We start from the raw sequence: 15,835 nt of genomic DNA, 5'->3' as shown, positions 1-15,835 counted from the left end.
CAGTGGTTGGGAACAAATATTTACTAAAAATAACTGATGAAATAACTAATGGTTGATTTAAAGTTCCAGATTTATTAGTCATTCCTTACTATTATTTTAGCTAATATAATTCTGTAACTTAAGCTATGTGTTATGACTAAGCTTCTTGGAATTCATGCACTTGGGATAGCTTGCTAATGTCTAGAAAAAGTCTTTAAATTCATGTCATAGTGTCTTACGCATTTTGATAATTTTAAGACGATTAAGCAATTTCTGGCCTTCTATATCCCATAAAACATGCTTCAGCAGCACTACTGTGATGCAATATTAACAGGAACAAACATATTTGAGGAAATACCACCCATATTTCTAGGAAGTTCCACCCATGCTGAAAAGTTCACTCTAAAAGAATGCTGAATAATAAAAAAGGTAGAGGAAAAGCTGAAATGCATCAATGAAACAACTTGATTCACACTACATGGGTCCAATTACAATCCAATTTCAGTTCAGAAATACCATTATACATAGGGTTCATACAATCCAAGAAAATTTCATGTTATGTTCAGAACTTGTATGATCTTTTTGACTAATATAAGGCACTCCTTAAAATTGTATTATCCATCAATTTACTTATGCATTCTATACTAAATACTTACTTCATTCCCATGCTTTTGAAGAAATTCTATTTCTTGCTGTGTGAATGTGGTCATTGAAATGGACTTCACTCTGTGAGGTGGATTTAAACCTCTCCTATAAAATATTTTTGTCAAAAAATAGTGATTGTAGAAATCTTTCAAGCAAAAGAAATTTTAACTAGAGTTTAAAGTTATTAATGATAAAAATAGTATTCAATAGATATGACAATTAAGAAAATGTCTTAATTTCAAATAGTTTTGATTCAAGTATTGTAGAAAAATTGGGCCTAATAGCGTATTTGTAAGTAACTTTAGAGTTCTCAGAGCTTGGTTGTAGCTATCAATTTAAAATGTTGGTTCACTAGTTAGCTCTTTTAAGATATTTGCTTTTTAAAAAATATAAGCACTATACAGATTTTTAGAATTCCAATGGATACAGATCTTTTAGTCTGCTTTCTTAAAAAGCTCTTATTTGAGCTTTTCTTCTAGTAAAGTGTTCATCAGTTTAAATTTTGATTAATGATATGGGATCAGTGACATAAAAATGATCCAGAACTCAAAATTCAATTAAACCAAACATTAAATTTTGCTATAAATACTATGGATTTTATCTTGCAATTATATTTATCTATTACAAATTCCAGTCATGTCAAAAACTAATAAATTTACAAAACAAAATGTCATAGCAGTTCAAAAGGAACAACAGATTTAATCCTTTCATTTTTTGGATTACTCAATGGTTGTCTTACTTGAATACCAGTGAGAGAACTGTGCTGCATTTGGTTGGGAGAGACATAACCTTCACTAAGACACTATGAATTTGTGTTTGAAAATGATTTTGATATATACAGCACACATACAACATTAAAAAGTATTCTAAAAATATAAAAGTTCTAGAAACATAAAAATGATCATTCTCTATATATACATGCTATATAGGATTACAATATTCTGCTTAAAATAGTCTTATTCTCCATCAGAAAAATCATGCCTTCCCTCAAATATTGTGATTTTGATAGAGAAATCTGAGAATGGGTAGAACTTTATTTGGTGCCTTCATTCTCTCCTGACAGTTCGCAGTCTAATACACCCAACACTACCACGATTAATGATGCTGGCTGAAGATAATTGGGAATTTTAGTCATTATTTTTAATAGAATCAGACGAGAAGAATCTCAATTATGAAACTCAAACAAATATCACGGTAGGACAGCATATGCAATCTGAGAAGTATGCTTGATTTTTTTTAAAAAAAATTAAATACAAAATACCTGTATTAAACAGGCCATGATATAACCACCACTATATAAAATTAATATATTTTTCTGGGAGATATTAATGACTTCATGGCAGAAGTAGTTTAGCTACATTTGTTTGAATTGATAAAGGATTGCTTGTAAAATTAAATTCAGAATTAGTGGGATTAACATCTTAATTATTGATAATGAAAAAGATTATACTCAATTGCCACACTAAATATTTCTAAACTTCAGCTTTGTTTTAACAGATAATCCTCTATTATTCCATCATTATTTCATAATATCAACTTCACAAAATCGATTTTTTTCACTGTAAAATAAAGCATATTGTTCACTTTGAAAAATTCAAAAATTTGAAATCACAAATCTCCCATTTCCCCTCACATATAAATTTTTTTCTTAATAAGCAAGATTCTGATCCATTTATACTAGTAGAGATAATTAATCTTCATCTAGACCTATAATATAATTATGTGTATTGGTATAATTTTAGTAAATGTCACAAATGATCAAACTAAGTCTGTCTATTGTAACATATTCTTGAAAAAAAATATAAAACTACTGAAGATTACATATTCTGGACAGCTGTCTAACTTCAGACAATGAAAAGTGTATACTCTTTCAAAATTATGTGCACGGTTTGGCAATTATGTAGATAAGGTGGTTAAAATATTGTAACTTCTCAAATTTAACAAAATGTTTAAACTGTTTCCTGCTATAAACCCTTAAAGTAATATGCTTACTTAGTATTGCCTATTATTACTTCCTTAAAATGTTCTCAGTTACAGATATTAAAAAGGCATGAACAAGTTATTACATTTTGAAAATGCATTCATGAAATTCCTCTTCTCCCATTTTATATATTTTTAGAATATAACCGATTCTCTTCCATCAGACAACTAACATCAAGCTTACATACTTCCTTCCATAAATACCATTTTGCATTGTTTATAATCCCTTTTTTATTACATACACTAGGAACAAACTCTCATTTTAAACAATGTTGCCTACACTTGTGGAACATGTCCATACTAGGCTATTTCCCAAACTCTAATCCTGTACTTTTCTCTGGTAATTTCACTTTATCAGCCTTTTGCTTTCTGGTGGTCTCTCCAGGTGGCCCAGTCTTTCAAATTGCCTGAAATAAAATTCTTTTTTGGTGAGCAGAGTAACTGTACCACTCCAGTCTCCTCCATTCCTTCCTGCTGATACTGTCTTGCCTTACTTCCCCCCACTTAGTATTTCGGGGAGAGGGGAAGAATCCTCATTTCCACACTTTAATCTGGCTCTTCACGCGGGCCCAAGCCCTCTATCCTCCCACTAGAGATCCTCACAAAGCCCCCTTCCCCAGCCTGAGCGGTCTGGCTTTCTCCCTACTCTCTAGCGCTGCCTACATAAAACGCTCGACCGTTTCCTCCCGCCAAGCGGCCGGGCCCTTTCTTCTCCTCAACTCACAGGATGCCGGAGCAGGAAGTACAAACGAAGCTGCCCACCGTCATGTCGGTATAGGTGGGGCCGCGCTGGTCGCAGTCGAAACACTTGCGGTTGGGCGGGAGGCTGCTCATCTCTCTCAGCAGCTTCAGGTGCTTCTCCTCCTGCTTCCGCTTGGCGCTTGCCGCCATGGCCTCCGCCGGGAGGGGGGGGCGAGCCGATCCCCGGTCCGCTCGAGAACGAAGACGAAGGCGGCGCAGGGGAGGCGGGGACCGTCCCGCTTGAGCGGCGGCGAGTCAAGCCAACAGGAGAGCGAGGCCCGCGCCCACCCGCACGAGCCCAAGGGGAGAACGGAAGAGCAGGGGGGAAAGGGAAACAGCAAGAGAGGCGAACTCGAGCCGGGCCCGGGGCGGCTGAATGACGAGCCGAGGCGGAACCCGCACTCTATACTTCTTCCCAGGAACGACAAGAGGAGGGGAGCGCCCGTGGACGCTCTGGCAACGGCGGAAAGCGCCCCCTTCCGTCCGGGAAGACTTTCCGTGCCTCTTTTCCTCTCGGGAGCCGCTTGCCTGGCATGACCCTGCGAGTCACGGGGAGGGGGCGAGACGCAATCTGAAGTTGGGGACTTGTGACGTAAGGAAAGGGGTTTGATATTGAAAGGAAAAGAAATCGGTGAGCCGAGCCGGGGCGATGAACTGACGGTGCGAGGTCCGTAACGAACACCACGTGTTCCAAGAATATACGAAGAAATTCCTGAATTTGAATTAGCCCGCAATTGCATGATCTCCATGAATGGGATCAATGGGTCGTTCCTGCTCAGGATAGCGTGGAGGACTCACAAGCACTACTACTTGAGTACTCCCTGTGACTTCTCCCAGCAAATAATTTTCAGGAGCCTAAAGCTCTTGTACGTGGAGGCAGCTACGTCACTTTGATTTGTCATAGTCGATGAGCCCAGACAGATTTCTAAATTGCTGCATGAGCCTCGGAATCCCTTCTTTCTGCTCCACCCGACTTCCCAATAATGCCTTACCAAGGCTATAGCATGCGTCTGTTCCGAGGTACAGAATTAAGTATTGCTCTACAGACCAAGAAGATTTGCAGAACACCCCCTGTTTAAAAACCCCAGGGGGGAGGGGAAGTGGCATTCCCAATTTTGCTTGTGTCCTCCCAAAATATTTTATCCTTAACCCTACCTTTTTGATATACTATACTATATTAAATAGGGAAGTAGTGGCTCAGTGGCTAAGATGCTGAGCTTGTCAATCAGAAAGGTCACCAGTTCAGAGGTTTGAATCCCTAGTGCCATGTAACGGAGTGACTCCCGTTACTTGTCCCAACTTCTGCCAACCTAGCAGCTTGAAAGCATGTAAAAATGCAAGTAGAAAAATAGGAACCATTTTTGGTGGGAAGGTAACAGCATTCCGTGCGCCTTCAGTGTTTAGTCATGCCGGCCACATGACCATGGAGAGATCTTCGGATAGCGCTGATTCTTTGGCTTTGAAATGAAGATGGGCACTGTCTCCTAGTCGGGAACGACTAGCACATATGTGCCAAGGGAACTTTACCTTTTATACTATATGAATCCAGTGAATGTGTAATTTATCCAAGAACGATAGTTAAGCAATGTATAAATCATATTTAGACACCTCCCATCTCACTTATTTTGACCGATTTAATTTTTTTTTAAATGGAAATGCCATAAAGTGGACTTCACATGGGGTGAACCCAATCTGCCACACACCTAACACTATTGCTTGGTTTTATATTAATGTATAATGTATTAATGGCCAGAAATTTTCAGAAGCACTGAGATCAGAGGCGAACAGATATATGGTAATTATTTTTATGACCATTATTGCTTGGTTGGATTGTAGCTCACAGACACAAGCACCAACTTTATTTTGGCTGTGCTGCCACTCCCTCCTTTTCCCATTTGTTTATCTAACATGGACAAGCCTTGGTTTCAACTTCTGGTTTCTACAAAAGCAAAGGTGATTTTATATTTTCTCAAGTAAACGTCTGCCTCTGGAGGCTGAGTTGTATATATCTTGCTAGTTAAATAGCAGTTGAATTCCTTCCTAGTTCTTAGACCATTTTATTGGATATTATTGAACTAGCTGGTTTCATTTTTCTTTGCTATATACTAAAATCCTTTAATATACAAGTCAGTCGTGGGTTTCAAAAATTGTTTGAACCTACTCTGTGGGTGTGGCCTTTGTGGGAGTGGCTTGCCACCCATGTGACTGGATGGGAGTGGCTTGTCGCCCATGTGACTGGATATGAAGATGCTGACGACACTTGTCAGAACTACCTTAAATTACCTCACACACAGCACTGGCATGCATAAGAATATGATGTAAACTTGTTTTTTAAAAGGCATCTTTGGTTTGCATTAAAACAACTTCAACACACGCAATGTTCTGATTGCACCACAAATGCAGTAGTCATCCTTACCTTTCATAGAGGCATTGAGTTTTATAAATATGAGCATGATAGTGTAGAATAATCATATCCAAGGACCAGTGGTGGGTTTCAAAAAATTTTGGAACCTCTTCTGTAGGTGTGGCCTGCTTTCCGGGTCCACTGGTGGAACCTCTTCTAACCGGTTCTACCGAATAGATGCGAACTGGTAGGAACCCACCTCTGATACAAGTAGTCTTTCACATGCAAAGCTGTGTTTTATCACTGTATTGTGACTCTCCAAACACACAATTGTTGTAAATTGTCCACCAGACTCATTCTCAATGAGCTGGAACTTTTAAGATTCAGAATTATCAGCAGTGTATGCAGCAAGGGATATTGTATGTTTTATCATGCAATGTATATATCCTGAACATCAAATAATTACTTTCTATATATGTTGAAATACAGTATTCTTATTTCTGTAAATATATTATGAATATATGGTTTATTTCATTCCAGCAGAGTTCTCATATCTTGACAAAGAGCAGGTGTAGTAGAATCATTCGGTTGGTATCAGCACAGAATCTTTCAGTTGACACAGAATCTGTCCTTTTCTCCCTCAGTCCCATGTAAATGGTATGTGAGATTATTCTATAGTTTATAGATGGTGATGTCACTTTATGGAGGAAATTCAAGAGGTTTGAACACTACAAGAGCTTTCCATTGTAAAATAAGCTGAAATAGAAATATATTCACACATAGGTGAATGTTTTTAAAGTTGTGTCAAGTGGTCTACTTTCTAAATATGTGCGGGGATCCCTTGAATGCATAATTTAAACATGTGATATTGTACAATCACTATTGCTCTAGTGAGATTACACATGAGAAATTCCTAGATGTTCATAGTCCTTGCAAATGTATTTAACAGATTAGAAACTTTGATGGAAATTAGGTAAAGATTGCAAATTTCTGAGATACAAATGCAAAAAGTTGAACCTGGATAAAGAAACAAACCCAACTACAAATTCACTTGGGAGATCATAAAAATGGCACAAATTTAATTTTAGCTCTCCATCAAGAAATGAAATACATAATCCCTTTCTTTGGGTTGACAATGCATGTATTCACAGTATTAAGAAATGAAGAGTTGCTTTCCACAACAATAAAATGAATGCAGATATCTTATGAATCCTTTGATAGAACATTTTTATTCAAAGCATTTTAATTTAGATAAAAGGGAACAGAAGAGAAAAAAGTTCTTGCTGAAATGCAGTATTGTTGCAAATGGACCTGATTTTTTTGCCTAACTACTGCTAATAGCTTTTTCAGCTTTCTTCTTATATTGCAAAGAAGTGTAATGCCAGGGTTGTCTGTTCTCAGTGAAGCCATAAAGTTTCCGCAAAGCCACTCGAGCAGCCTCTTCTTCAGCAGCCAATATTGTTTCACCAGTACCTTCAGCTAGAAACTTCTTATCACTGAAAAGAGAAGAAATACCTTTATGAAGTCTATGATTATGCAACTGATCAATCAGATTAGGCAACATAATCTGTTTATCTAATAACTTAAGAGAAAACTTTAGTATAAAGGGCACATAGGCTCTAAATCAAATACTGAAAAACTGGTAGCTCAAATAGCTCCTTGGGTATAAAATTATCCCAACAAGCATGAAATAATACTGTGAAAAATAATTTTAGTCTATTATTTGATCTTTGTATAAACTGAATTGAAACACTTTCTGCATTTCTTTTACGAAACCTATATGCTCAATTGTTCTGTAGTGATTGCATGCAATATATTGAAATGAAAATTAATAAATGAAATATTAGATCCTGATTTTGCTCCTATAAAACAATCAAAATATCAAGAAAGATGGTCTGGATTTTACAGTGAAAGAACAAAAATTTGTAAATTAATCTCTCCATTTCCTGATAGTATCAACTATAACAATGCAAAGCAATTAACTCCCTTGAATTAATGTGTGTTTATAAATCATATGGTACAATCAAAAATTACAAAACACAAGAAAAGCAATTGTCCATGCAGATCTGAATTTGTAAAATTACTCCACCAAAAATGATCAAGAATAATCCAATATAAAGCAATACAAAAAGACAAGCCTAAAATAAAAACAAGATAAAGATTAAATTAGTCTCCAATCTTTTAAAGGCTCAAATGCTATAGGAGTAGCTCAAAAGCAATTTTAGTGAGCTTAACCAAATAGTTATAATGGTTATGACACCAATATTTTCGAACTACAGGTGAAACTCTAAAAAATAGAATATTGTGCAAAACTTCATTTATTTCAGTAATGCAATTTAAAAGGTGAAACTAATATATGAGATAGACTCATTACATGCAAAGCAAAATAGTTCAAACTGTGATTTGGCATAACTGTGATAATTATGGCTACAGCTCATGAAAATCCCAAATCCACAATCTCAGAAAATTAGAATATTACATGCAATCAATAAAACGGGTTGTACATAGAACTTTGAGCCTAGAATACTGTACCTTTTCACAATATTCTAATTTTCTGAGATTGTGGATTTGGAGTTTGTAAGCCATAATCTTCACAATTATGACAAATCACGGCTTGAACTATCTTGCTTTGCATGTAATAAGTCTATCTCATATATTAGTTTCACCTTTTAAGTTGCATTACTGAAATAAATGAACTTTTGCATGATATTATAATTTTTCGAGTTTCACCTGTATACTGCAAAGTCATCATTCCTGAAATAGAGTGTCAGAAACATGTCTCTTCAAGTCAGAAATCACTCTTATCTTGTAGAGATGTAAGCTGGGAAAGGGACAATGAATAGCACTTATTCTTTAGAGAACAGAAACCAACAAAAATATATAACTTTACAAGCTATGATATACACTGCAAATAACTGGGAATATGAAAAGCTAGTTTATATTTTATTATCACTTATATGAAGTAGAATTGGAATTCTACTGGAGGATCCACGTGCCAAGGCAACCTGAATGCAGCATGTTTATCAGAGGCCAACCAGTTCTTCTCCTGACGTTATACTATTACTTTGAGCCATTCTGCTCCCTATCAATGGACACTAGTAAACTGCCTAAGTTTATGCATGTTTTATTTTCTACATGAAATTCCATTCCAGCATATGTATTAAATATATGTAACTGGTAAGAAAGGAGTCCACCTTCAGTACATAGTAGCAAGTCTAAATCATCCTGAAATCTTACTAACCAATATAACCCAACAAAGAACAAGGGTAAAGCAGTGGTAGCTCCTGACTGCCTGGTTAGCCTTGGTTCTGGAGCAGTTATATCCCTCTTGGCCAATTCTTCCAGCAGCAAGCCCATGGGGTTTACAACGTTCCACATCTCAAACAGTTCCTTTCCTATCAATTGAGGGATGAAGAAGTCCTGTAAACATATTAAAAAGAAAATATTCTCTGAGTTACTTTAAAATAATAGCAATAATCATTATTGATATAGATAATACAGATAGACCTCAACTTGCAAACATTTAGCAACAGTTCAAAGCTATAACAACACTGAAGAGTGACTTACAACTGGTCCTTGCACTTATAACCATCGCAGCAAGTGATCAAAATTTGGGCACTTGGAAACTGGCATGTATTTATGAGCACATTAACATGATGATCATCTGCACTCTTCCTAGCCAGCTTCTGACAAGGAAAGTCAATGGGGGAAGCCTGATTTGTTTAATGACTATATAAGCCTCTTAACAACTGCAGTGGCTCGTTTAAAAACCATGGCAGAAAAGGTCACAAAATTAGGTTTGACTCATTTAACCACCACCTTGCTTAGCAACAGAAATTCTAATCCCAATTATTGTCATAATTTGAGAACTACGTATACACTCTTCTTTCAAAGAAAAAAGAACTCTTATTTACTAGGGTATATTTTTGTAATGCTTAGTTAATACTGCATTATAACACTATAAATCTACCTCTTAAGCATTGAGATAATTTTTATTAACTAACAACATAACATAATACAACACAAATATAGAGAAATGTCTATAGATTAAAATGCAGACACATTGTAAAATAGCTTGGGAGGCAAGAAAAGCCATGACATCATGTTTAATTTTCACAAAATAATCAAAATTAAGTGAAATTAAACACTAAGGAAGCCTATAGACTATGTCAAATATAAACCTTCTGAAATCATCTTCCATAAAATCAACTTCCCTGAAGAATAGTTATATAAATAGCATTTATCTAACTAACTAACTAACTAACATGTTTCCCCGAAAATAAGACAGGGTCTTATTTTCTTTTGCCCCACAAAATATGGCCTTGAGCTTATTATTTTCTGGCTGAGAAGCAAGGTACGCCTCTTACCTTTCCAGCTCCGTCACATTCCTTGCCATTGTGCTCAGGGATGCCGCTGGTAAAAAAAACAAACCCCTTCTTGTGAGTTCAAGCAAACTTCTTGAAGTCGTGAGAAGGTTTTTTTTTTTTTTTACCAGGGGCTTCCCTGGACACAATGGCAAGGAACGCGACAGACCTGGAAAGGTAAGAGGTGCGCCTCACGGCTCAACACCGCCCACCTTGCCCCAATGGCAAAGGCAGACTGCCTGGTTCCCTTCCCCACCGTCCCTTTAGCAAGGGGTGGCAGGTGGGGGGAGAGAAGCGAGGCGTGCCTTACCTTTCCAGGTCTGTTGCATTCCTCGCCCTTTTGTCCAGTGAATCCCCTTGTAAAAAAACCCTCATGACTTCAACTCGTGAGGTTTTTTTTTACAAGGGGCTTCAATGGGCGAAAGGGAGAGGAACACAGCAGAGCTGTCAGTCTCTGGTAGCGCTAGGACATGTGTCTTGCTTCTCTCCCCCAACTGCCATCACTCACTAAAGGGATGGCAGGGAAGGGAACCTGGCAGGCTGCCTTTACCATTAGGGCGAGGCGGGTGGTATTGGGCCACGAGGCGCGCCTCTTACCTTTCCAGGTCCATTGTGTTCCTCGTCCTCTCATCCAGTGAAGACCCTTGTAAAAAAAAAAACTTGCGAGTTGAACTCACAAGGTTTTTTTTCAAGGGGATTCACTGGACAAAAGGGTGAGGAATGCTGACCTGGATGACCTGGAAAGGTAAGAGGTGCGCCTTGCTTCCCCGCCCCACCTGCCACCCCTCACTAAAGGGATGATGGGGAAGGGAACCAGACAGGCTGCCTTTACCAGTGGTGTTTTTTGCACGAGAAGGAACATGTGGGAGGGGGTGATCGCATTGCTGCCCTGCTGCTGTTTTTGCATGGAAGGGAAGGGCGGGGGTGGAAGCACTTTGCTTTGCCTGTCGCTGTTTTTGCGGTGAGCTCTTTTTGCGTGGGAGGGAGGGGCGGGAGGTGCAAGCACTTTGCTTCACCTACTGCTGTTTTTGCGGCGAGCCCTCTTTTTGCCCCGCAAGCTGTACCAGTAGGTGGTACAGTGGTAATGGTGGGGACCGGTTGCGCATGCACTTAAATAGTTAGGGGTGGGCTTATTTTGGGGGGAGGGCTTATGGCGCATGCTCTGAAAAGCCCAATTGGGCTTATTGGCAGGGTATGTCTTATTTTGGGGGAAACACGGTAACTAACTAAGTAACTAACCTAACTAACTACTAACCACCACTAGATATTTTGTGAGGCTTACATTATTAATCCTGTAGAGCAGTAAGGGCACTGTTGGCCTAAAATAAATGCTTTCACAGCCTCCATGTAATCAACAAACAAATAAAGCATAATACTGGGCTAAAATTCTGGCACATATTTGGATCTCTACATGTAATTTCCCAGTACTTTTTCCAAGTCTTTATATCATTTTGCATATTAGGAAGAAAGATTTTTTTAAAATTCTCTTAATATGTGTTCTGCTTATCTAATTTGCAAATTTGTATCAGAATAATGCACTCATGCAAATACTGTGTTAGAAAAAGTCTGGATCACCAATTTCAATTGTTTATGAAGAAAAAAATGTTGCCAAAATTTGGTAGTGTGATAGTATATGAAATGCTTTGTTTTCTTAAGGGTACAATGTTTTTTGACAGCCTCTCCTCTAAGTAATCTTGTCTATTAACTCATTAAACCAATTTTATCTCACTCTTATTAAGTAAAACCTCAAAGACAGTTGAAGATTAATCTATTAATCCTTGAACAATCTTATATTTTATTATGTATTTTACTAGCTTTGTAATTTTGGATGGATACAAAGATCATAACCATAATATTACATTCTGTAATAATTACTTACCCTGACAAAGATCTCTGTCCTTTGAGAGCTGTTACTTTGAAGCAAGGCTCCTATTACAGCAAAAAAAGTTGTCTGCAGCACCTTAGGTGGCACGGGAAATTCTGCACAAAGTGTCAAGTCTTGCAAAGATAGGTTTCTAGCAATGTAGGATACTATTTCTTCACTGGTGAGATAGTTAACAAGTGCCTCAATGCCAGCAGGTGGCATTTTTGGAAAGGCTTCTTCAAAGCATTGTGTGAGATAAGAGTGTGAAAAGGAAGCTCCCTGTAAAGAAAGTTCCTGATTGTCCTGAAGATTAAGAGCAAGGTTTTCTTTTTCTAGTCCAAGTTCTTGGCGTTTAGATTCTTCATTTTTTACATAGCAAGGATTAACAAATGCAGTTTTGAGTTGGTCGACTCGGAATGTTTCATGTATCCGGTGGCCAAAAGCTTCTATTTCTGCATGGTAATCCCAGTTAGGCTTCTCAGACCTACATAAAAGGAGAGCAGAAATAGAGAAACAAATATATAAAAAACAGCCTAATCAAGACAAATTTCATGGTGAGACTAAGGCTATCCAATATCTTATTCCAACTACTGTACTCTAAAAACCAGTATTGGAATTCTGGTGGTATATATTTGAAAATCTTCACTGTGGAAATCAAAGATATGTTGTGGGAAAAGACAATTTCAGGACCCAAACTGATTACTGTGAGCAAACATACCATATTTTGGACTATAAGGCGCATCGGAGTATAAGACACACTTTAATTTTTGGGGAGGAAAATAAGGGGGAAAAATATGCCTCTGCCTACCAGCATCCATCACTATTCATCTGGCTAGTGTCCTTGCAGCAAACAGCAAATGGCCTGGTCAGCTTCAGCACATTATGCAGCTTGATTCAGCAGCAGCAGCTGATTGGCGGGTGGAATACCCCCAATCAGCTGTTCCAGGCTGCAGGGATTGCCACAGACCATCGGACCTCTGTGCCTCATGTTTTGGGGCGGTTCCAGGCGGCGGGGATCCTCACTTCCACTCAGATTTTGATAACAAACAGCACAGATCTTTTTAGCCATTTAAAACAAACCCTATCACCCTCTGCACATTTAACTGGAGTAGGTGGGGTGGGGGATGATTTTCATGGGGGCAGAAGAGGGACTTGACATCAAAGGCTCCACTCCCAAGATGCCCCCGTCTTCCTACCAATAGCCGTAGGCGTTGAAAGCCTGGCTTTCTCGCAGCAAGGCCTGATAGAGATGCAGCACTTCAGTCCTCCTGGACGCTGTCATCTTGTATGCCGGGCTTCCCAGCAAGCTCCCTGTGCCTTTGCTGCTTTGGTTGGAGCCTGATTCCTGAAGTGGCTCTGGGAAGTGTGGAGGTCAGGACTTGTTTGACAGATCTGGCCAGGAGGAAAGAGAAGGTGAATCTGCAGAGAAGGAAGAGGAGGGCACGCGACTCTGTGATGTGCATCAGGGAACCGGGGAGGAAATCATTTTCAGGTGGCAGCATTGGCTGCATGCCCCGTTTTTGGAATAGGGAAGGAAAGCGTTTTCGGAACTGTGGCGCCACCTGAAAATGCTTTTCTCCCCGGTTCTCCGATGCACATCACAGAGCCGCGCACCTGCTCCTCCTTCTCTGCAGATTCATCTTCTCTTTCCTCCTGGTCAGATCCGTCACCTGGGCCAGGAGCAGAAACTGACCGCCCTTTGCCTGGGTCATCTGGAGAAGGGGCAGGCAGAGCGGCAAGCCGCCTTGCCTTACACCTCCTGCGCAGTGTCCGCTTTGCCAACCGAGTCCCGACCTTTGCGCTTCTCAGGGCCGCTTCAAGAATGCTTCGATGACAGTTAATTAAATGATAAAATGACCTCTAAAAACTCAACCTGAGAGTTAAGTCTGACTGACAGCAAGAGTCTTCTTATCAAAATTTACATCCATATTTTGAGACAAAGATATCAGATACATCCATAACAGTCCAAATTAGCATTCAGGTATTGACTTGAAAATGGACTTTCATATGCATGTTTTGTTTACCAAGTGTGAAAGGTAAGCAAGAAAAAGCAGGCTGGACTGGCTACAGTTATATTTGCAAGTGATGTGTCTCTTTTTCTATAAACCACTAGCAGAACTAGTAAATTACAACTTCATTTACCATCATATAATAATCCGGATGATTTATGAGTAATGATAGATTAAGAATTTAAAATAAAAATTGCTAAGAGAAGTACCACAACTTTAGAAGCACCATAATGTTGATGCCATTATAAAGTCTGAAAGCAAGGAATATACTTAAGTAGTATTTTATTGTAACTGGGAAAAATGTAATAGCTGGTCTACTTTTCAACATAAGATATTCCACAAAAATCCTAAAATTGTGTCAATTAGCAATACCCAGCCAAATATAAATTGACAGAGAAGAAATTGAAATAATAGATTTTATCTTCCTAGATTCAAGTATGGATTATATATAATCAAGGGCTTATAGTTAAGAAAGAAATTTTAGACAAAATATTAAACTGCAATGACATCATATTTTATGCATTAAAATAATTCTATACTGTAAATGTTATGATTTTTTGAGCTGTAACTATGGCTGTAAAGATTGGATTATTGGATGAACAAAGAAAAAACTTGTGTCTGAACTGTGGTGCTGGAGAAATTAGAATATTTTAGATTGCAATGAGAATAAATAATTCAATATTAAAGAAAAATCACTATTTAGTGGAATTCCACTGTTTACTGGAATCACCAATAATCAATTTTCTAAGATAAATTTACAGACATTTCTAAAATTCTGTTTTCACTTTGTCACTATGGGGTACTGAGGGGGAAAAACCACTAGAATCAGGTTGCAGCACAACAAAATTGACAAAAGTGAAGAGGATCTGAATACTTTCTGAATATACTATATATGTGTGGGAGGTTATGAATTGACAACTACATTACTTTCCTCTATCTTTTGTGTATCAAAATCCTCATTCAAAAACATGTAGAAATTACTGAAGATTATTTTAATAAGAACTGAAATCATAATGAAGCACTTCTTCAAAGACTGGTTTTATGTGTGTTTAATCTTGTTGCTGTTATTTAGACTTTAAATAGGAAGAAAAGGGAAAATTCATGTCAAATTCTTAAATTCAAAACAGTTTTTGCTTTTTCCACTTTTTTTTTAAAAAAAGGTGCCAGGCTAAACCACAGCCATCCTCAACTGCATAAGTATTTGCTTGTATACCCTGAGGCTTTTTAAACTTCACAACTTTATGAGTGACATTCAACTTTCAGAATTCCCAAAACCAGAATTGAACCCAGAATTGAAGTCCATTTATCTTAAAGTTACATTTGAAAAAAACACTAGTTTAGGTAAAGCCTCCATTTACCCGCCCGGTGCTCGTCTTCCTGCAAACTGGATATACTCTGGAGCTGGGTTTTCCAACCTTGGCAACTTTAAGACTTGTGGACTTCAATTCCCAGAATTCCTCAGCCAGCAAAGCTTAGAGACCCCTGCTCTGGAGATGCCTGCCTCTCGGCCTTCTGCTTTCTCTCCCAAGAAGCAAAGGCAGCCACTGCAGCAGCCCGAGTCGAGCTGGGACTTTAAAACTCCAAGCTCCGGCCAAAGCTTGCCGTGTTGCAAATAGAAGAAGCTTTCCCCTGAAGCTAAACCTGCATCTAATCCCGTGAGTCCCTCCCAATCCAAGACCCACTTACCGGCGCCTGGGGGGCTCCAGCAAACGCTGCTGCTCCAGGTAAGCTTGGAGCCACAGCTTTTTGTTTCGACGCGGCTGAGCACGAAGCAACGCGGCTCCGTTCGCCGCCGCGAACAGCCGCTGAGAAGACTCGAGAAGCAGCGAGCGTAAGAGCATCGACGCCATCGTACCCGGGGGGAACCTTGATTTAGCGCCGGCTGGAAACTCGGGCCACTTCCTTTCTG

At 38.7% G+C, this 15,835-nt stretch overlaps 2 protein-coding genes across 5 annotated transcripts in view; both read right to left on the bottom strand.

Moving 5' to 3' along the window:
- Window positions 1-3,781, bottom strand: part of AGFG1 (ArfGAP with FG repeats 1) — a 35,086-nt gene extending 31,305 nt beyond the window's left edge. The window contains exons 1-2 of one of the 4 annotated variants that reach the window (XM_032224960.1): window positions 3,329-3,781; window positions 636-729 (exon numbers count right to left, since the gene is read on the bottom strand). In XM_032224960.1, the coding sequence (XP_032080851.1) occupies window positions 636-729; window positions 3,329-3,495 (261 nt within the window). In that variant the 5' untranslated portion in view covers window positions 3,496-3,781. The remainder of the gene's footprint in view (window positions 1-635; window positions 730-3,328) is intronic. The other 3 variants (XM_032224961.1, XM_032224963.1, XM_032224964.1) reach the window with 3 other exon arrangements.
- Window positions 3,782-6,899: 3,118 nt separating this feature from the next.
- On the bottom strand, window positions 6,900-15,833 carry MRPL44 (mitochondrial ribosomal protein L44). The gene is made up of 4 exons (XM_032225074.1): window positions 15,613-15,833; window positions 11,933-12,401; window positions 8,931-9,109; window positions 6,900-7,185 (listed from the first exon to the last, which is right to left on the bottom strand). Exons 1-4 carry the CDS (start codon window positions 15,774-15,776, stop codon window positions 7,014-7,016), a joined length of 984 nt encoding a protein of 327 aa, XP_032080965.1. The 5' UTR covers window positions 15,777-15,833; the 3' UTR covers window positions 6,900-7,013.
- Between the last annotated feature and the right edge of the window lie 2 nt (window positions 15,834-15,835).

The sequence above is a fragment of the Thamnophis elegans genome, chromosome 10 (genome assembly GCF_009769535.1).
Source record: "Thamnophis elegans isolate rThaEle1 chromosome 10, rThaEle1.pri, whole genome shotgun sequence".
NCBI lineage: Eukaryota > Metazoa > Chordata > Lepidosauria > Squamata > Colubridae > Thamnophis > Thamnophis elegans.
The sequence above is the reverse complement of the archived record's forward strand: the minus strand, read 5'-3'. Positions and strand labels throughout refer to the sequence as shown.

What these genes read in the sequence shown, in the direction of transcription:
- MRPL44 (XM_032225074.1), bottom strand. Translation starts at nt 15,776, where the DNA reads ATGGCGTCGATGCTCTTACGCTCGCTGCTTCTCGAGTCTTCTCAGCGG. An exon ending in CTGGAGCCCCCCAGGCGCCG is followed by an intron (nt 12,402 to 15,612) that starts GTAAGTGGGTCT and finishes CCTTTTATGTAG; the next exon opens with GTCTGAGAAGCCTAACTGGG. An exon ending in TTCTTTGTTGGGTTATATTG is followed by an intron (nt 7,186 to 8,930) that starts GTTAGTAAGATT and finishes TTCTCTTTTCAG; the next exon opens with TGATAAGAAGTTTCTAGCTG.